This window comes from Trichomycterus rosablanca, chromosome 6 (assembly GCF_030014385.1).
Source record: "Trichomycterus rosablanca isolate fTriRos1 chromosome 6, fTriRos1.hap1, whole genome shotgun sequence".
In the NCBI taxonomy this organism is placed as follows: Eukaryota; Metazoa; Chordata; class Actinopteri; order Siluriformes; family Trichomycteridae; genus Trichomycterus; species Trichomycterus rosablanca.
Window position 1 is genome coordinate 33434800 of NC_085993.1, and position 22655 is coordinate 33457454.

Below are 22655 nucleotides of genomic sequence, written 5' to 3' on the forward strand. Positions count from 1 at the left end.
TATCACTTAATCATCTCAGTAATATAATTTCTGACAGAACCATTTTACACAATAGACACATAAGTGTGTGTAACACTGGCTGATGAAATTAAATATGGTTTCTCCTAATTCTTAGTTCTCTGAACAGGTGGAAAACCAAATGGCACAGATTTGTGTTGCACTAAGCTGCAGGCAAGAATTTTAACTTAACGTGCATGAAGCAATAAATAAATAAATAAAGCGCACACTCATAAATTAATGTCTGACTGTAAAATATGCACACTCCTTAGTGACTCGGGCAAGCACAGTATTCCACCAGGGCGACGACATTATCATGCAGAAACAGGCACAAAGATTAGATGGAAATTATTCAAATTGACTTCAAACAATCTAAGCGGGTGCTTGCAATCACCACTTGGATTTATGAACCTGCATCATTATTTTGGAACACTTTATCTTGGCAAAAGAGTGTCCATTGATGCGCATAAGAACCACAAAAAAGCTGGCATGCGTCTTTGTGCAGGATCATTTGACTGATTTTTAATAGGCTTTTGTCTTCAGGCTGATTTATAAAGCTCTTAATGCTCACTTAATTCTGTTTCTATGCATTACCCGCTTACTATACATGACAGTTTACTCAAAGTCAAATCTGCTGACAACTTGGAAGACAGGAATTTATTTCAACATTTTTTTGAGGTTTTAAGTTCTGTTTAAACAATCGTCTGGAGGTACAAAGTGCTGTTTGTTAATAGAAAATGTTCCAGATGCTCCAGGAACCACCAAAAACAGGTCATAAATCTGTCACCACAAATCTGTGCCATTTGGCTTTCCACCTGTTCAGAGAACTGAGAACCAGTAGAAACCAGATTTAATTTTATCAGCTAGTTTACGCCTCTTTTTATGTGTCAATGTAAAACGTTTCTGTCAGAGGTTATATTGCATATTAAATAGTATAAAAGATATGCTCAGTTAATTTTAATGCTTATTCACAGTTCTTAAAAGATAAATTAATAAATAAACTAAACCCAAAATGTTATTTTTTTTATCACGTAATCTTATTTTTTTATAAATATGTGAAGAGCATTGATACATTGACTTAAAGGTTACATAGCTTTTTTCTCTGGCACCCAACATTTCACATCAGGTAGCACCTCACTGTTTCACAAAGGTTTGAAGGCACAAGGAAGGAATACCCTTGACAGGGTGCCAATCCATTGCAGAACTTCAGCCATCCCACTTTCCTTAGATATAGCTAATCATGTCTGACACCCAGCCAACCGATAGCTAGAGTAAAGGACAGCTGTCAAACCTGAGCGCTATTATTATCTTTACATTTTAATTACAAGATGCTAAAAAACAACTGTCTCAGTCCACAGTGTCAGGTCTGGTCTGTTTTTGGCTTTGTGTGCAATCACCTTTGGCTTAATTCCAGTCAGGGCAGCTACAGGAATCCAGTGAATATCGTTCAGCTGGTTTAGTCACGCTTTTGGATAAAGGATGTGTTAACTATATAAAACATATGCTTTTTACTTTGCAGCAGCAGTGTGGGCAGTGCTCTTTTATGTTCCAGCTTGAGTATGCCCCTGTTCACAGTGCGAGGTCTATAAAGATATGGTTTGACAAGTTTAATGTAATGCAAGTCTAGTTGTCTGTACAGTTCCCTAACCTCTCTAACCTCAATCGCTGAACACATTTGGGTTAAATTGGAACAACAACAGGGCCTGACCTCACAAATAATCTGGTCACAATATTTATTTCATTTCAGTTTAACTAACGCTATTTAAGTCATGCTGGTGTGCTGTGCAGTAAAATGAATTGTTTAAAGACAGAAATATTTCAAAAAGTTATATACTCAGCTTATTGAGTGAGTGAATTGATGGTTAAAGCATCGTCTCACCGTTTACATGTACACTGGACTCAGAAGGTATTTAGACTTTCTGACATTTGATTTTAAATTAATATAAGAGCCATTAAAATTCATAAAAATAAAAACTAAGGTCTCTTATTCACAAAAGTACTTATATCCTTCACTCAGTAATTTGTACAAGTCTTTTTGCCAGGAATTAGACTTTGAATGGCATTGAATGGCACTCGTCTATAAATCGCCATATTCAGGTACCTCCACAGATGTTTGATGGGGTTTAAGTTTGGGCTCTTTCTGTGCCACTTAGGGACATGTAGAGACTTGCCCCAAATCCAATCCAGTATAGTTTTAGCTGTTGCAAGGTGAACTGTCACCTCAGTTGGAGTTTGCAGGAACACAGGAAGAGGTTTTTTGAAGAATGGTCTTATATTGGGCTGAATTCATCCATTCCTTCTATTCCTTAAATCTTACCAATCTCCCTGTTTCTGCTGCTAAGAAACACCCAATGCCATGATGTTGCCACCTGCATTTGTTAGCCATAAAGATTCTGAGATTTCCAGTGACAATTACTGCACTCACCTTTTTCTCTGAATGCCAGAGTTCTTCACATGCTGTTTAGTACAATAGAAACAGGCTGTCATGTGCCTGTTTTAGGTTTACAGTTTCTTGCATCTTGCCATTCTGCCATAAATGCCTGATTTATGGAGTGCTGCAGAGATAGTTATCTGTCCTTAAGGTTTTCCCATCTCTGTACAGTCCATTTGAAGCTCTTTTAAATTAATCGTTGGGTACCTTCATGACCAAGACTCTTTTTGCCCAGATGTCCAATCTGGCTGGATGGCCAATTCTAGGAAGGTTCATAATTACTTTTTCCATATCAGTTTTTTCAGTGGTACTCAAAGCCTAAGATATTGTTTTATATCCTTGCCCTTAACTACATGCTTGGCAGTGCCCTAATTGCTTCCCTTAACTGTTCATATAATTAGATTACATGCACAATGAAGCACATCATGATGTTACCTTTGTGTCTGCTTTGGAAAAGTTTGAATGCTAATTTAATAGCTGCCAAGAATCTTGACTGAGCTGAGATGAAATGTTGCGCTATAAGTCAACGTATATACCTGTTCATTCATCACAAACAGCCGATTATGCCTACTTACATTTACAGACTTTTAAATATTTATACAGTGTGACAACTTTTTACGGTTCATGTTTTGTCAGTGGAAAGAAACTTTAAGAATTAGGTGTGAATGCAGCAGACATGATATTATTTATAACATTGATACTGATGGTAACCCGGGGCAGAAAGTGGTTGTGTTAGAATAATGACATTTTGATGACGATGTTGTCGTGCTGGTAGTTTATCCAATCTAAATAGTTTCTTCTATTTCCAGTCAAAATATAGTGTTTATTGCCAGTTTAGAGCAGGGACATTTTTGTATTAATATTGATGTATTGCTTTCTCTTTGTGTATTAGAGTTTCAGGTTGCATTTGTTGATGCAGCAGCAGACTGCGTCAAGTGACAATGTTTTTCTAAAGTACTCACAAATTCATGTGGCTATATTTATCACAGTAGCATGACGGTTTCTCAAAGGTCTGAGAGCTCAAAAGTCATGCACATTCAGCAGTGGTTTCCTTACTTTGCCCTACACAAGCTGGGATTTGTACCTAAATTATTTTACAATATTAGGAATAGTAGATGGTAAAGGACAAAAAATATTGGCAATCTTGTATTGAGAAGTGTTCTTTTCTAAATAATTGCCAATTCTCTCCAAAATTTTGGTGAGTCACGACCCATCATTGCTCGTAAAGACATTTTATCATTTTATACAATTATTATTCGCTCACCTGTTTCCAGTTCAACCACTTATTGTGTAACACTGTGATTTGTATATTCTATAAACTTTTTACTTTTATTGTGCCTCTGTCCTAACTTTTTAGGAGTGTGTTGCATGCATCAAATTCTAAATGTATTTCTTTTTACAAAACACAACAAAGTTGATCAGTGGAAACAAAGGAAATCTTTAATTTCTACTTTTATCAGTTAAACAAAGATTCAAGATAATTAACAAATCACAGGTTCTTCTGTTAACTGTGTTTTACGTTATGTCCCAACTTATTTAAAAATGTGTTTGTATATTTTTAACTAAGCAAATAAAAAACACAACAGACCTTTAAAATATGCCATAACACAGGCAATCAGTGTATATCTGGTGAATGTCCTACATCACCTTTCACTCTAGCTTTAATGTCCTGGGAAACATGACAAGTAATAACGTGTGTAATGTCCCCTAAAGTTCTCAGTTTCTACCTCTATGTTATAAAAATGGCCTAGAGCTATGCCAGCAACTGTGATGGATAGCTTATTAAAAAACTGACAGCTAGAGTCATCGGGATCTGAAACAAGTCAAGTAGTAGCTTACAGAAAGCTTCCTGAAAAGACCTAGTCTGCCATTTAGACTTATTATAACCACCACCTACATATGACACACACTTACAAAAAAAAAGGTTATTTCCAGTAATGCACAGACCACTAGTTCTTAATTTCATTAATCAACTAATTATATTGTTCTTAAGCACTGGGATTCAATTACAATCCCCAGCTAATGGACATTATATGGACAAAAGTATTGGGGCACACCTCTCATTGCCACATGTGCTCAAAATCAAGCACCTATCCATGCAGTCTGCATTTATTAACATTTGTGAAAGAATGAGTCATTCTAAAGAGCCCACTGAATTCAAGCATGGTGCTTTAATAGGATGCCACTGATGCAACTTTAGTTTATAACATTTCTTCCCTCGTAAATATACCATGATCAACTGTGAGGGGTATCATTGAAAAGTGGAAACATTTAGGAACCACAGCAACTCAGCCGTGAATGAAAGTTGCTGAGGCGCATATTGCATAAAAGTTGCCAACACTCTGCTGGCTTAACAACTGCAAAGTTTCAAATCTTCTTTGGCATTAACATCAGCACAAAAACTGTGTGCCAGGAGCTTCATGGCATGGCCGAACAGCTGCATGCAAGACATCACCAAGCACAATGCCAAGTGTCAAATAAGGTTTTGTAAAGCACTCCACCACTGTACTCAGAAGCAGTGTAAAAGTGTTTTGTAAAGTAATTATTTACTTAGGCTTTAGCCTAGGCGAGGGTAAAGATGTCTTTAAACAGTCTTTTGTGACTTTTAGGATGACATGGGGGGAAAAGTTAGGAGTTGGGGAAAAATCAGCCATGGGTAGCTTTATGATGTTTTACATGGTACACTTTTGCTGTAGAAATGTTGGAATAAGTGCTTGTAACCTTTTTAGTTTTTCTGTAGACCAAACAGATTTTTTAGAACAGATTGGGGCTGGCTTCTTTACATTCCGATTGCTAGTCAGGTTATGACACTCCCCCAGGAGCTCTTTACCCCTACAAAATCCCTAGTGCTTACAAATAAAACATGACAGATTACCTCAGCATTTTTTTACTACAGTATGTTCATGGCAGAAAACATGATCAGTTGTAGTTTATTTACATTGTAACAACTAGGGCTAAAATCTTGCCGCATACTAGGATTCTACCTCATTAAGTCATCTCCATCTCAATACAGAAAACAATTTATTGTTATTTATTAAAATAAAGTTATGCAGGTACAATTAATTTATTAATGATTTTGTAAAAACAAATGTGACCTCATATGTATGTCAGATCACTGCTTGACTTTTATGGTAAATTTCAAGATGGTGAGACATTCTTCTGCAAGGCCAGCTGAAATAAAGACTGGTTATGGTCAATTACAATTATTCCAGTGAATTAGTGGCTGTGACTAAAAACATATTGTCCTTGAAAATTGGCAATTAAAAACCATTACTGTCAGTTAAATAAAGTTTCAGTGGAATTAACAAATCATAAAACATATAAATGCTTATTCAGAGTACATACAGACACACACACACACCTATATACACAATTATATATATGTATATATACACCGATCAGCCATAACATTGAAACTACTTCCTTGTTTCTACACTCACTGTCCATTTTATCAGCTCCACTAACCATATAGAAGCACTTTGTAGTTCTACAATTACTGACTGTAGTCCATCTGTTTCTCTGCATTCTTTGTTAGCCCCCTTTCATGCTGTTCATCAATGGCCAGGACTCTCCCAGGGGCACTACACAGTAGGTATTATTTGGGTGGTGGATCATTCTCAGCACTCCAGTGACAGTAACATGGTGGTGGTGTGTTAGTGTGTGTTGTGCTGGTATGAGTGGATCAGATGCAGCCGTGCTGAAGGAGTCTTTAAATACCTCACTGTTCCTGCTGAACTGAGATTAGCCCACCAACCAAAAATATCTAGCCAACAGTGCCCTGTCTGATCTTATAAAGATCTTAAAGATGACCAACTCAAACAGCAGCAATAGATGAGCAATCGTCTCTGACTTTACATCTACAAGGTGGACCAAGGAGTGTCTAATAGAGTGGACAGTGAGTTGACACGGTATTTAAGAATTCTAGCAGCGCTGCTGTGTCTTATCCACTCATACCAGCACAACACACACTAACACACCACCACCATGTCAGTGTCACTGCAGTGCTGAAAATGATCCACCACCCAAATAATACCTACTCTGTAGTGGTCCTTGGAGAGTCCTGACCATTGAAGAACAGCATGAAAGGGGGCTAACAAAGCATGCAGAGAAACAGATGGACTACAGTCAGTAATTGTAGAACTACAAGTGCTTCTATATGGTGAGTGGAGCTGATAAAATGGACAGTGAGTGTAGAAACAAGGAGGTGGTTTTAATGTTATGGCTGATTAGTGTGTGTATATATATAATTGTGGATTTGTATTTTTTTACTTATACCTTACCTAAGATAAAAACTCAAAAAGTCATAGATCTAAAAGGTGTAAAAACCTAGATAAGGATACAAGACTATCTAAAAGACAAAGATATCTCTGATCTACATTCTAAATATTCTCACAGAAGTTGATAATCAAAAGATATACAACTACATTACTAAAGCAGTAACACTGCACTCTGGGCTACATGATTACCTGGAAACACAGAAAAGTGACAGACTAGAGAAAAAAAAACAAAAGAGTGCCTGGGTTTAACTTTGCCATCTTTGCCACTTGCAAGATATAATCCAAAACAGAGTTTAACATGCAGTCTGACTTCATACTGACACAAAACAGCTTCCATTTGGGATTTTAATGCATAACAGTTCTGTCATTCCTGATTTAAATAATATACATGCATAATAGAGTTTTTGCTGCTCTGATTAGAATTGCAGTGCACGTTCTCTAAAAGAATATGGCACATACGCTATAAAGATGAGCCTCAAATCAGTGGTCAGAGCTCTTGTGTGTGTATAGATCTCTACTTTCACCTACTTCAAATCAAGTGTCAGCTGTTAAAAATGAATTTAAATGACCTTTTAACCGACAACATCAATTGAACAGTGACATGGTTATCAGTTAACCAATTAATCATTGACATTGCTTGCTTAAAAACCCACATCAGAGTTAAAATAAAGTAAAATGTCTTAGTTAGTACTGGTCAGTACAGTTAACTCTCCAGCATGGACTGTGTATGCTCATGTGTATTCACCTCAGTTTTATTCCCCAGACTTTCAGCACAATTTGAATTCCATCTGCCAAGTACGATTTGATCCACTTTCTGTAATGAAAGATGATTTAAATGAGTTTCTGCTCCTCTGCTTCCTCTTCAGTGCACTATATTTTCCACCTCAACTTTAAATGACTGTGTCAAGAGTGCTTTTATTTTGAGGCTGCCAATGTGTCCCTGGCCATGAAAATGTAATTAAACATCCATTACTTTTCATTTCCAGTTTTTCTGCTCTATTTAAATGTATTATACGGGCACATGTCTGGCAGCTCCTGATGAAAATGGTATCTCTAGCTCTTGGTAAAAGGATCCATAATGTCTTCGCCAAAACACTTAAAGTACATTTTAATGGTCTAAAAGTGTGAATGATGGACTTGTTATTCCCCTTTTTGCTAATGACATTGACTTACTATGATTAATTTAATCATGTATCTTTTGTTGGCCAGTCAATTTAACAAGTCACATCACCCTTTAGTGATTAGTAATTCTCGTGTTTTCTTCTTAACAGATATGAAGGTTGTCTTTTAGTTAAATTCCCAAATTTTGCATTAATTTTATTAAACAGTTCACAATTTCCTTAAAAGACAGCAGAGACAGAACCAAAATGAGACACAAACAGGTGGTAAGACATACTATTGACTAGCAATTAACCTCCTTAAAATAACCAAGCAAACACACTTGTATGGTACTTTTAAGCCAAGCTCCTTTTTACTGGAGTTTCAGTTTTTTTGGCCACTTCTGTTTATGCTGTATTACACTTTGTGTTGCTAGTAGGTCTAGTGTGTTAAGTCGATCTGTTCTTGCATGCTATTAAAGCAGGCTTTCTGTAATCTCAGATTTGTCTATTCAACAAATAGTTACCATCGCTCCAGAGTTCAATGTCCTTTCAATAAAGAGTGTTTACATACTTTTGGACATGTACTGTATATAAATCCAATCCACAGCTGTAGATCAGTAATGCACATAATGATAACTAACACAAAAAGAACTTGCACATACAGGGTAGAAATTACATTAGGCCAAGATGCCATCATGTTCATGATGTATCAAATAATTTAAAGATTTAAGAAAATAACAGGACTGAGCAGCTTTAAAGAAGCTTTAACTGGGATCACATTGGGGATGTTGCTCCAAACACTTATTGCAAACACATTAGCATTATTATTTTTTCTTCTGTGTGCTTTTTTAGGTTGATCCACACCAGATCAGTCCAGCCTCTCTCTCGCTTCACAATGAACTTCAGCAGGAGGAAAGGTAGGACACCTGGCAGCACTGATTTGTCAACTGCCAATCGCTCAAAGTCTGATTGATTGTTTTTTGTCCTGTTGTTAATTCCTTGTTTTCAGGGGTTTGTTGATAGGGCATGCATGAAGACTGATATGACAAGGTGCTCTAAAAGTTGCAAGAAGAAACTAAACACTGTGCTGAATACTAGACTTGTTACTGTGTGAGCATAATTTGGCTTTTCAGTGTTTGATCTGCCAGATCGTCCATCCATCCATCCATCCATTCATTAATCCATCCATCCATCCATCCATTCATCCATCCATCCATCCATCCATCCATCCATCCATTCATTTATCCATTCGTTGATCTCATAAACACTTTCTACATCGAGCATCCCTCTCTAAATGTTGATGCTTATGCTTCATTCTAAATTTAAATTACTATAGATTTAAAATACCGTTATAACAGCTGTCAGCCAAGCTATTTGATGAGTTTATGTTGTCTGTCACTTTTTAAAAGGGTTTAGTTGAGAAATTAAACAGAAATGTATTCATATTTTAGTTTTACTCACCTTTAAAACATTAATACCATGTTTTGAACCATTAGAGCTGCCGGCATTCATCTCTTCCAGATTACAGATATCATACCGATATTATTGTTTTTCATTTAATTTTTATCAACCACTTTATCCTCGTTCAGAGTCAGGTGGGTCCCTGTCCAGGGTAATCCCAGTAACATTTCACCACATCACAGATGGTGGTTAAATCCTTTTGGAGTGCTACCTGAAATAATTGCTTTAATACAGCAGCATTAAAGCCGCATTAAATTTTAAATTGGCTATATGTTTCTAAAATCCTTTGTGTTTTGCCTGCTTTGAAGAGTTATGTGTAGTGCCTAAAGAATTCTGCTTTTAAATGAGTTTTGCCTTTATTAAAGCAATAAAGTATATTCCAGACAATATGAAATACTATTTCATTTTAAATTACTTTAGTAAATATCAGGACAGCAAGGTGACTCAGTGGGTAGCACTGTCACCTCACAGCAAGAGAGTCCTGGGTTTCATTCCCAGGTAGAGTGACCCGGGTCCTTTCTGTGTGGAGTTTGCATGTTCTCCCTGTGTCTGTGTGGGTTTGCTCCAGTTTCCTCCCCAGTCCAAAGACATGCATGACAGACATGAATTGTACATGACTGTGTTTTACATTAAAGACTTTAAAGTCTTGTGTAACCAGTAATTACCTGACCTGTCATAAATGTAACCAATTTGTGTAAAACATTAAAATCCTAATAAATAAATTAGTAAAAATCATTTTTTTCAAAAAAACCCTTTGAACAAGCCAAGGGCTACAATGGCAAAAGCCTCAAGTAGCAGTGTAAAACTGAACTAAACAGACAGATCTGTGATCCTGGTTATCCAGTTTCCTGCTGGGGATAAACCTTGCATGTGTGTAAACTACGTACCTAACTGTTTGGTTACATTGCGTATTTAGTAAAGTTTTTCTTGTGTTGCTGCTGCACTTGTAGGTGGTATTGAATATTTTACAGATTCCGTTGGGATTTGCTGGTTGAATGAAAGCATCGAGTCCAAACACATGCTCTTTCTCACATACTCTCTGTTCTTAAGAGGACAATAATGGTACTTTAATGAGGTCGATGTTCTGCAGGAGTGTTTATGAGCTGGTTGTTTACTTTTATGGACCTCCAGCGAGTTAACAGACACTTCAATGCTTTGCTAAATTTAAAGGCTCTGATTTTATAGTAAAGGATTTGTTGAATATATGTAGTCATTAAAGTCTGCATGATTCATCAATTTCCTTTTACATTTATTGGTATGTTTATAGTGATATATTCTAATGAAAATTATAAAACCCTGCATATAAATGAAGTACCTTTAGTGTCCTCAGGACCCCAAAATACAGAGTTCTGGGGGAGGGGGTCATTTTGGTGAAATCAATCGTGATGCCGGGCTCGACCCGGTTTGGTTTTCCTCAGACTAAAGTTTGCTACTGATCACATTGACAAAACAAGACTTTTGAGAAGTTTTCTGGTTATTTTACATAAAAAAATTTATTTGGGCGCCCAGGTGGCGCAGCGGGATATTCCGCTAGCTCACCAGCACAGAGTTTCTGAACTCCCCAGTTCGAGGCTCAGTGTTGCCACCGGCCGGCTGGGCGCCATCTGGCGGGCATGATTGGCAGTGCCTGCAGCAGTTACTAATTGCCCACCGTATCTGCAGGGTGGGGGCCTGACTGTGTGTGGGTGGGTAGGTCTTCATACGCTGTGTAAGGACCCTGATTGGCTGAAGAGACGTCCGTGCAGAAAGCATGGGTGAGAAGAGGAGGGCTGGCATGGGCGGTGACATGCTCTCCTTGGCTGCGATCTGGTGTCTCTCAGCAGCGGAAGACAAGAATTGAGTGCTCTAAATCGGAAGGAAAAATGCATTAAAAAAATGCATTTGGCTACGATTACCAGAAGGGGAAGCAGTTATGCAGTTAAACCCAACACTGCACTACAGTGCTCCGAGAAACTATTTGCCCCCCACCTGATTATTTATATTTTTGCTAATGTCACATTTAATTGTTTCAGACCTTCCAACTAATTTTAATTTAGGATAAAAACTACACAAAATGAAGCTTTTAATGATCATTACATTTATTGAAGATAAATAATTATTTAAAATCTGTATCACCCATGTGAAAAAATACTTGCCACCCTTGGCAGTGACAACTGCTATCAAACATTTGTAATAACTTGCGATGAGTCTTTCTGTACAGGGATTCTTTGCAGAACCTCTTTCAAAAAGTTCTACCTTTGATGGGTTGATGTGTTCTTGGGGTAAATTTTGGTAGGTCGGCTACACCTGGGAAGATTGAGCAACTGTCTCAGAACAATGGCTTTTTAACCCTTTCCAAACTGGTAGATTTCAATAATTTTGCTATGCATCTCTGTTTAAATCTCTTTAGAATGTGGGACAATGTGCTACTTTTTGACATCTTCCAGCCTGCTTCACAGTGCCAGACAGGTTTTATTTAAGCAATGTGTAGAGTCAACAAGTCTGGCAGTTATCATGCCTGGGTATGGCTAGTGAAATTGGCTAGTTTTTAACTGAATTTGGTTAACTAGTGGATTTAGTATCTAAGGGGGAATTAATTTGTCATATAAGGCCATGTAGAAGAGAACACCAATACAGTGCTTTTATCACGAATTCCATTCACAATGAAATCATTATTTAATTAATTATCTAATATTACATGTCATTTGATAATTTAATATGCTAAAATCGAATTTGGAAAGGGAGGAAACATGTTCATAGCACTGTACATAGTGATAAAAGCACTGTATTTGTAATCTGGTTCTGGTGGATAGGCTTTAATTTGCTTTCTGATAGAGGTGTCAAAAAAAAAAAATTGTTCCTACTGACCATGAACTTCATTTTACAAGGAGCCTGATTATAAAAAGTGTTACGGTATTGGTCTTTGGCTCTGGGGCATATTGCCCTCTCCTTCTAAACCCAGTCTGCTGACTAAGGGCTAGATTGGCTCAGGTTGTGATGCTGACCGCTAAAACGTCCATTCATTTCATTTATCAAAGCCTATTTTCTTTTTTTAGACAGAGTTAACAGAGACACAGAGCATACAACCTGTTTATCACCCTGTACACTGGCAACAACCTGATACATCATACATTTTCTCCAGGGAAAAAACAGGTAGATGTTCAAGGTTATATAGAATTTATTGTACTGATGGGCAACATTTGTTCTCAGTAAAACAAGGCTGTTTTTAAAAGGGAGTTTTATAGTCAAGTTTCTTTTTCAGTATACACACACAAGGAGATTAAAAATTCTACAAAAATATAAGCAAAGGTAATAAAAGCACAAACCTGTCTTACTTTATACCATAACATAAACTGGACTTTTTTTTTTAATGTTTCAAGGTGAACCGTGTTTAAGGGCATAGCAGCATATGTCAAACATGGACAACCAGCACTAGCAGAGATGGTTCAACCTGCTGTGGAGTTTAGTAACAGTCCAACCTGCTGTGGAGTTTAGTAACGGACCAACCTGCTGTGGAGTTTAGTTACAGATAAACCTGCTGTGGAGTGTAGTAATGGACACACCTGCTTTGAAGTTTAATAACAGTCCAACCTGCTCTGAAGTTTAGTTACAGTCCAACCTGCTGTGGAGTTTAGTAACAGTCCAACCTGCTCTGAAGTTTAGTAACAGTCCAACCTGCTCTGAAGTTTAGTTACAGTCCAACCTGCTGTGAAGTTTAGTAACAGTCCAACCTGCTGTGGAGTTTAGTTACAGTCCAACCTGCTGTGGAGTTTAGTAACAGTCCAACCTGCTCTGAAGTTTAGTTACAGTCCAACCTGCTGTGAAGTTTGGTAACAGTCCAACCTGCTGTGGAGTTTAGTTACAGTCCAACCTGCTGTGGAGTTTAGTAACGGCCCAACCTGCTGTGAAGTTTAGTAACGAACCAACCTGCTGTGAAGTTTAGTAACGGCCCAACCTGCTGTGAAGTTTAGTAACAGTCCAACCTGCTGTGGAGTTTAGTAACGAACCAACCTGCTGTGAAGTTTAGTAACGAACCAACCTGCTGTGGAGTTTACTAACAGTCCAACCTGCTGTGGAGTTTAGTAACAGTCCAACCTGCTGTGAAGTGTAGTAACAGTCCAACCTGCTGTGGAGTTTAGTAACAGTCCAACCTGCTGTGGAGTTTAGTAACAGTCACACCTGCTGTGGAGTTTAGTAATGGACCAACCTGCTGTGGAGTTTAGTAACAGTCCAACCTGCTGTGGAGTTTAGTAATGGACCAACCTGCTGTGAAGTTTAGTAACAGTCCAACCTGCTGTGGAGTTTAGTAACAGTCCAACCTGCTGTGGAGTTTAGTAACAGTCCAACCTGCTGTGGAGTTTAGTAACAGTCCAACCTGCTGTGGAGTTTAGTAACAGTCCAACCTGCTGTGGAGTTTAGTAACAGTCCAACCTCCTGTGGAGTTTAGTAATGGACCAACCTGCTGTGAAGTTTAGTAACAGTCCAACCTGCTGTGGAGTTTAGTAACAGTCACACCTGCTGTGAAGTGTAGTAACAGTCCAACCAGCTGTGGAGTTTAGTAACATTCCAACCTGCTGTGGAGTTTAGTAACAGTCCAACCTGCTGTGGAGTTTAGTAACGGACCAACCTGCTGTGGAGTTTAGTTACAGATAAACCTGCTGTGGAGTGTAGTAATGGACCAACCTGCTGTGAAGTTTAATAACAGTCCAACCTGCTCTCAAGTTTAGTTACAGTCCAACCTGCTGTGGAGTTTAGTAACAGTCCAACCTGCTCTGAAGTTTAGTTACAGTCCAACCTGCTGTGAAGTTTAGTAACAGTCCAACCTGCTGTGGAGTTTAGTTACAGTCCAACCTGCTGTGGAGTTTAGTAACAGTCCAACCTGCTCTGAAGTTTAGTTACAGTCCAACCTGCTGTGAAGTTTAGTAACAGTCCAACCTGCTGTGGAGTTTAGTTACAGTCCAACCTGCTGTGGAGTTTAGTAACGGCCCAACCTGCTGTGAAGTTTAGTAACGAACCAACCTGCTGTGAAGTTTAGTAACAGTCCAACCTGCTGTGGAGTTTAGTAACGAACCAACCTGCTGTGAAGTTTAGTAACGAACCAACCTGCTGTGGAGTTTAGTAACGGACCAACCTGCTGTGGAGTTTACTAACAGTCCAACCTGCTGTGGAGTTTAGTAACAGTCCAACCTGCTGTGAAGTGTAGTAACAGTCCAACCTGCTGTGGAGTTTAGTAACAGTCCAACCTGCTGTGGAGTTTAGTAACAGTCACACCTGCTGTGGAGTTTAGTAATGGACCAACCTGCTGTGGAGTTTAGTAACAGTCACACCTGCTGTGGAGTTTACTAACAGTCCAACCTGCTGTGGAGTTTAGTAACAGTCCAACCTGCTGTGAAGTGTAGTAACAGTCCAACCTGCTGTGGAGTTTAGTAACAGTCCAACCTGCTGTGGAGTTTAGTAACAGTCACACCTGCTGTGGAGTTTAGTAATGGACCAACCTGCTGTGGAGTTTAGTAACAGTCACACCTGCTGTGGAGTGTAGTAACAGTCCAACCTGCTGTGGGGTTTAGTAACAGTCCAACCTGCTGTGGAGTTTAGTAACAGTCCAACCTGCTGTGGAGTTTAGTAACAGTCCAACCTGCTGTGGAGTTTAGTAACAGTCCAACCTGCTGTGGAGTTTAGTAACAGTCCAACCTGCTGTGGAGTTTAGTAATGGACCAACCTGCTGTGAAGTTTAGTAACAGTCCAACCTGCTGTGGAGTTTAGTAACAGTCCAACCTGCTGTGGAGTTTAGTAACAGTCCAACCTGCTGTGGAGTTTAGTAACAGTCCAACCTGCTGTGGAGTTTAGTAATGGACCAACCTGCTGTGGAGTTTAGTAACAGTCCAACCTGCTGTGGAGTTTAGTAACAGTCACACCTGCTGTGAAGTGTAGTAACAGTCCAACCAGCTGTGGAGTTTAGTAACATTCCAACCTGCTGTGGAGTTTAGTAACAGTCCAACCTGCTGTGGAGTTTAGTAACAGTCCAACCTGCTGTGGAGTTTAGTAACAGTCCAACCTGCTGTGGAGTTTAGTAATGGACCAACCTGCTGTGAAGTTTAGTAACAGTCCAACCTGCTGTGGAGTTTAGTAACAGTCACACCTGCTGTGGAGTTTAGTAACAGTCACACCTGCTGTGGAGTTTAGTAACAGTCCAACCTGCTGTGGAGTTTAGTAACAGTCCAGCCTGCTGTGGAGTTTAGTAATAGACCAACCTGCTGTGAAGTTTAGTAACAGTCCAACCTGCTGTGGAGTTTAGTAACAGTTCAACCTGCTGTGGAGTTTAGTAACAGTCCAACCTGCTGTGGAGTGTAGTAATGGACCAACCTGCTGTGGAGTTTAGTAACGGATCAACCTGCTGTGGAGTTTAGTAACAGTCCAACCTGCTGTGGAGTTTACTAACAGGCCAACCTGCTGTGGAGTATAGCAGTGGGCTAAGATCGCAGAATCATGTCCATCTGGACTGTCAGCACTGGCCAGCAGGGGCCATGGAGGCACAGATGATGTCTGTGCCAGCCTGAGGTTGGCATAGGCTTATGTTACTTGGAGTCAAAGTTAACTGATAATATGGACTTTAACCTAGTCAATAACTATGAATGGTGCTAGTTAGTTTAGTATAGTAAATGTGAAGCTGTACATTTTAACTGTTTTTCCCAGTGTATTGCAACTGGTAGTGAACTCACCTGTTTGCCATTTGCATTTGCTCTATTTGCATAGATCTATCCTTTATTGATACTGATTTGAGAATGAGACAGTACTATTATTCCTGCTGAAAAGTCCAAGAAAAACCTTATATTCAGATTAGATTTGCAAGGAATTGTGTTCTGTCAGCTGTGTAGATTTTAAAACCGGTTATTTTTTAAATGTACTGGGTGTAGGTGAATAGCATCTAGTAAAAGAAGAACTCAGTGAAGTGCCAACATTTAACACTAATTGTACATTCAGTAACAAAGTACTTATTTCATTATTTTCTCTGGAACTGGAAGTGACTTTTCATGAACTCTACACCAAATGAACAGCAAGTGTAAGCAGTATTTCTTGCTAATGTTGAGACAGTAATTGTGAGTCATGTGTTTAGATCTGTGTTATGTGTCATTTTCCACTTCCTGTATTAGAAATGCTTTCCAACATTCAGCATTTAGACTCTAATGCTTTGCCCTATGCTTTGTGTTTCTGTGAACTGTTTATTATAATCAAGTTTTTGCCTTTTGCAGATAAACCTACCATGCACAACCCTGAGGCTCTGGTGAATAATCATATAGCCTACAGTGCTAAGGTAAAGTACAGATTGAAAACTATTTTTTATTTTCTTTATTATGAGCTTTCTGTTGTGTGTGTAGCTCTACAAAATAGCATTTGTTTTGATGAAAGTTTGTACCCAGAATATTTTAATATACTTATTTGAAAGATTCAATCTGCAGTCATTGGAGCAAACCTGAGGAAAGGTTTACTGCACTGCAGACACACACACATAGAGAAAAGCAATTCATCACCCTACCTTTATATAGGCAGTCCAGTTGTGTACTGTAAATTGTTGATACATATTGTCCTTGGCAGTATTTTGATATATACACTTCTGGTCTGTTGCTGAAATGATGGATGTGGCCAGAGAAAGAACAGCTGTAAATGTTTGAAAAAACTAACCGGAGCTTTACTTTCTTTTTATTACCCTCTCTTGTGCAGTCAGCTAACAACCCGCAAACCTCCTTTTATTATCAGATAATCAATTACTGAATATCTCTACTAAGCTCTGCTTGGATTTCTTTTGTTGCTACATCTTTAACCATTTAATGTTCTTACAGATTTTTACAGCAACAGCAAAACCATAAGGACTCTGGCTTATTTTTTATTGCTTAATAGGAATCATATGATTTTCAAAATCCTGTGGACATCTCATGTGTGAGATTTAGTACAATTTAGTCAATTTACACTGCTCAAAAAAATGAAGGGAACACTTAATCATTACAATACAACACAAAGTCAGTTAAACTTCAGGGATATCAATCTGCCCAGTTAGGAAGCATAAGCGATTGTAAATCAAGTGCTTTGGTGCAAATTAAAGTGACAACAGGTGCACCGGAGAGGCAACAGCAAGACAACCCCCAAAAAGAAAATGGTTTTTCAGGTGGTGTCCACAGACAAGTAGTCTTTCCTTATCCTTCCTGACTGATTCTTCTCTAGTTTTGTGTTTTGCTAGTGACCTTGTCACTACTGGTAGCATGAGGCGGTACCTGCAGCCCTTTCAGGTCAGTGATGGTCTGGGGAGGCATATCCTTGAAGGGTCGCACAAACCTCCACAGTATAGCCAACAGAACCCTGAATGCTATTAGGTACCGAGATAAAATCTTCAGAGCCATTGCCAGACCTTACGCTGGTACAGTGGGCTCTGGGTTCCTCCTGGTGTAGGACAATGCCTAGCCTCATGTGGCAAGAGTGTAGTCTGGGAGGACATCCCCCAGGTGACCATCCGCCGTCTCATCAGGAGCATGGCCAGACGTTGCAAGGAGTGCATACAGGCACGTGGGGGTCATACACTCTACTGAGTAACATTATGAGTTGCCGTAATGAAATTCACAGAAATTGGATGAGCCTATGATTTCAATGTTTTACTTAGATTTTTGGTATGAATTTGAGTCCAGCCCTGCATGGGTTGATGATTTTGGTTTCTATTGACTGTTGTTATGTCATTTTGTTCTTAACTCATTACACACTTTATATCAGTAAAGATTTGAATCTTTCGTTCTTCAAGATTCGATGTATGATTTAAGTGTTCCCTTAATTTTTTTGAGCTGTGTAGTACAACAGAATTTTGACGTAATGGAAATGTGTTCTTCATGCCATTCAGAAGGTGCACTCATTTTCATGAAGAACTTCACTGAACTAATTTGTCAGATTGCAGGGATATGGACCATATCAAATATATGATGTAAAGAACACAAAATTAATCTCAGATTTAAAAAATATTATAAAACATGTATTTAAATTTCCCTATGGGATTAATAAAGTAAGATTTTTTTTTAATTGCCAGATTTAATAAACCAGAAGCAGGTCTTCCGTGAATTAGAAGCTGCTGAAACATACTGGACAGTGTCTATAGACCTACTGCTGCCAAAACAATCCACTGGGAGGTTTACTTGTCAGTGCGATCTCAGTGCCAGTCCCAAGTACAAATAAAAATAGAATGGTTGCATCAGGAGGGGCAACCGATGTAAAAACTCTGCCAAGTCTGGTATGTGGACCAGATTCACTGTAGCGACCATTAAATACGGTAGCAACTGAAAGAAAAAATTGTGGAAGATTCTTAAAATGAATAATTGTATTCTTTTTATTCAGTCTTACATGAATATCAGAAGAGTCATTCAAATCTCCAAAATGCCATTAAATGCATGTAAAAAGTCTATGTAAACATTTGACTTGAACTGTATGTGTTGTATTGCCAATATAAATAACATTATATAAAATAATATAAAATATATAATACAGTTTCTATATAGACGGGGTTCTGTGTTTATTTACAGCTTCACTTCTGGGGTATTTAGCAACTATCCTATTAAGCTTTGTCTATCCCTTTCAGTGAGCTTCATCCTGCCACCACTGTGCTCATGCAATTTGTCCATGTTTGACTTTCACGGCCCCGAAATGAGATTTTCTCATTTTTATGACTGATGCACCTAATGATGTGGCTTTTAAATCCCACATATCAAACTGTCAGTTGTCAGAGCTCTTTTTTGGATGAAATATGAAACAGACTGTGTTGTTTACATTTATTAAATTTAACATAAATTTATGTCATGATTTGTACACTTGCAGTTTTTGGGAATCACAGAGGTTGACCAACCAAAAGGCACCGATGTTGTTCGAACAGCTGTGAGGAAACTAAAGGTAAGTGTGTGTGCAAAATAAAGAGCACATCATATACAGAATTTACAGTCCATTCAAATATCCTCACACTTTTTTTTAATTTTCTGAAGAGTTTTTATGGTCTGTAAGCTGTAACCTTGCTACTGATTAAATGGCAATCTGCAGTCATTTAATCTGGAATGTTTACTTGTCATTTGAGTTTTATAGGATTTATGTGTGTTAGAGGAGCAACTGCATTAAGGGTCTGACTTTAATTATCTCAGTGTAATGGCTTTATATTTCAAAACAATGTGTAATAAAATATGTACCAATTCATACATCATTGTCCATTAGTCTCCTACGATAGTGGAAGTTGCTTCATCATTTTTATAGTTCAACTATAAACATTTCTCATTAGGCCACACATTAAAATGACTATTAAGTACAACATTAATAAGACTTAATAAGACGCCCAGGTGGTGCAGCCTGATAATCCACTAGCACACCAGTGCTGTGATTCTGAACTCCCCGAGTTTGAAACTCAGCACTGCTGCCAATCAGCTGGTCGCCCCCTAGCAGCAGACAAAATTGCCAATTTAAGTCTGCAGGGTGTAAAAAGACTGGCCCAAAAAAGTGGTTGCTGTCTTCAACACTGTTCAAGGACCCTGGTTAGACGCCAGAGGTGCCTCAACCAACCAGCAGAGGTCACTTTTGCAGCAGCAATGACGAACCCTGTTGACCTCTCTCCCTGTAGCAGCCGTGCTTGTTAGATACCCGATAGCACAGCAGGGATTCAAACTCAAGCTCTCAAGATCTCAGTGGTGGTGGGCTAGCATTAGATTGCTGCACCACCCAAGTCCTTTTTTTGCCATGTTTTTGTTAATAGTTATTATATCTGCCACATTTTTCTCAGAGCAACTACACTAGGGAACAAGCAAGTTTTGCTTTTTTTTCTATATATAAAGTGACCTTTCACCTTATTTAGAAAACATTCTTAAATATTTAGACTTTATATTTGGGGTTACTTTTTATTTATTTTTACATATACATATTTATCACTATATTCATGTTCCTCAGGACGTCATGTAATGACCCAGCTTTGTTTGCAGGAAAGTAAACCCATATTACCTTCCACCTCCATATTTTACTGTGAATAGGGTGTTCTTGGGATTATATAAGCAACTCCTCACTCTCCAAACAAATACTGAAATGTTGAAAAAAATTATTGTTTTATTTGACTATTGATCTGATCTGGCTGAAGTTTAAATGTGCAAGTTTCATAGGGACTGTAAAAAGGGAGATTATTGTGATGTAGTTCATTGCTTATTGTTCACAGTTTTGTTTTTTGTTTTTTAATTGAGTGCTTTTTTTTCTTGTATTTCCTATAAGTCTTGGAGCCTGTTTTAAAAATCTTGTATAATGCACCAGTTTCAGAAAGATTAAAGGTTCCACTTTTAGAATATTGAGCCAGTTTTGCTGACAAAGATGTTTAGAATGCTTTTTTCAATTAAATGTTGTTTAAGAATTTTGTCCCCAAGAATTTTAGGCAGCTCATTTACCTTTATCGTGGCAAGTCATTGTGTGAAATCCTTCCAACCAATGTTTTCTATGTGCTGCATACCATATGTTTATCATTAGTAAAGTGACTGAACACATGCAATAAATGTTTAACATGTTTGTTAATGGTAATAAGATTTTGGAGTGAGTCTTTGGGAATGTTTGCCCATTTAACCAAAGAGCTCTTGTGAGGTCAGTCATTGATGTTAAATAAGAAGCCTGGCTCATAATCTATCTTCATATTTATTCCAATGGTGACCAGTAAGATTGAGGTCATTTATGCAATCTTACTGGAGTAGGAGTTGATGTTGGCTTTGACACTCTCTGCCACCCTCTTCTGGTTTCATGATATAGTGCTGATCATTTCTACTGACTGTTAAAAGTTAATAATTAATATTATTGAATGTTCAGATTCTACAACTGAAATGCTTGTCTTTGCTTTCTTTAGTTTCAGAGGCATATTAAAAAGTCAGAGGGTGAAAAAGTTCCCAAAGTTGAGCTGCAGATCTCCATATATGGTATAAAAATACTGGATCCAAAAACAAAGGTACTAAGCACTCATCATAGTTGTGGCATGGTGTTTATGAATCATTGAAGACCCAAAAATGCAACACTGCTGTGATAATAAGGGCTAGATGTACTAATCTTTAGCAGAATAAAGTTTGAGCCATTTGCATATGTTAGCTGTATACTTTACATCATTTATGTAAATTATATAGAACAAATGATTCACAAAGGACATCAGTTGGAGACATTACAGTGTAGACTCAGAAACGCCAGGATGTGTTGTGTTTGGGGGTGTTACTTTTTTATTATTATTTTATTTTGTTTATTTATTTATTTTTTTAAACGAGAAACTGTTAAAAACAGATAAAAAACCTAACATGCATATATGGATGTTACATATCAGAAGAGAGTCACTAATAATTTTAGACAGTAGACTAGGTACACTTGTTAGATAGGCTTGTGCTACCACAGTAAATGTACATTATAACTTAGAAATAATTCAAAAAGTTCATAGTTTGTTTCCCATGGATTTTGTCTAAACAATGACATTTACATAAATTTATATAGAAAAAACCCACATATTTAATTGTAATAAAATGCAGCCTTCCAGAAAATCTTAGCAGTGAGTACATTGTTTTTGTCTTTTTGAACACACATTTTTTTTGTCCACCCAGTTCTCAGTTAACGTAAAACACGTAGTAAGCGTGTAATTGTGCCTTTATTTTCTCTAGGATGTTCAACATAACTGCCAGTTGTATAGGATGTCTTTCTGTGCTGATGATAAAACGGACAAGCGAATCTTTGCCTACATCTGCACCGAGCCTGACACCAAGAGGCACTTGTGCTACGTGTTCGACAGTGAGAAATGTGTATGTCTGACATGTCTTTGTATAGGATGCACATATAGTAGTGCTACACAGGTGCTCTTTGTAGGTTGTTGACTGTAGTCATTTGCCATACACACTTTTTTCACATCCTCTTCCCTGTGAACAGTGACTGCCACTGTTGTGCTAACACTGATTCACCACTCAAGTAATACCTGCTCAGTGGTGGGTGCTATAGTGTTCCCTTGTCAGTGAAAGACAGGGTAGAGAGGGCTGACAATTTATGTGTAGCATTAGATGGCTACAGTCAGTAAATGTATACAATTTATCATCATTTGTTATTACCAGTTTTTATTATCATTTTATATTTTTATATTACATTTATATTATAATTTTTTCTTTGTTTTTTTGGGATTGGCTGGTTTAGGCGGAAGAGATTACCCTTGCCATTGGACAGGCATTTGACCTGGCATATAAAAAGTTCCTGGAGTCGGGAGGAAAAGATGTAGAAACAAGAAAACAGATAGGAAACTTACAGAAACGGGTAAGTGCATGAATAAATAGTGCATAAAGGTACTGAAAATCTGAAATAAATTTGGCAAAAAAAAAACTACAAAAAACAAGACAATAAATAACAAACTCTTAG

General features: G+C 38.0%; 1 protein-coding gene across 8 annotated transcripts in view; it reads left to right on the forward strand.

Annotated features, from left to right (window-relative positions):
* The window catches only part of gulp1b (GULP PTB domain containing engulfment adaptor 1b), an 89151-nt gene that overhangs the window by 38406 nt on the left and 28090 nt on the right, over positions 1-22655 (forward strand). For 5 of the 8 annotated variants that reach the window (XM_062997707.1, XM_062997712.1, XM_062997708.1 and 2 more), the window contains exons 1-7: positions 6553-6587; positions 8658-8722; positions 16496-16557; positions 19092-19163; positions 21127-21225; positions 21917-22054; positions 22437-22553. In XM_062997707.1, the coding sequence (XP_062853777.1) occupies positions 8701-8722; positions 16496-16557; positions 19092-19163; positions 21127-21225; positions 21917-22054; positions 22437-22553 (510 nt within the window). In that variant the 5' untranslated portion in view covers positions 6553-6587; positions 8658-8700. Of the gene's footprint in view, positions 1-6552; positions 6588-8657; positions 8723-15761; positions 15804-16495; positions 16558-19091; positions 19164-21126; positions 21226-21916; positions 22055-22436; positions 22554-22655 lie in introns of those variants that run through there. The other 3 variants (XM_062997709.1, XM_062997710.1, XM_062997714.1) reach the window with 3 other exon arrangements.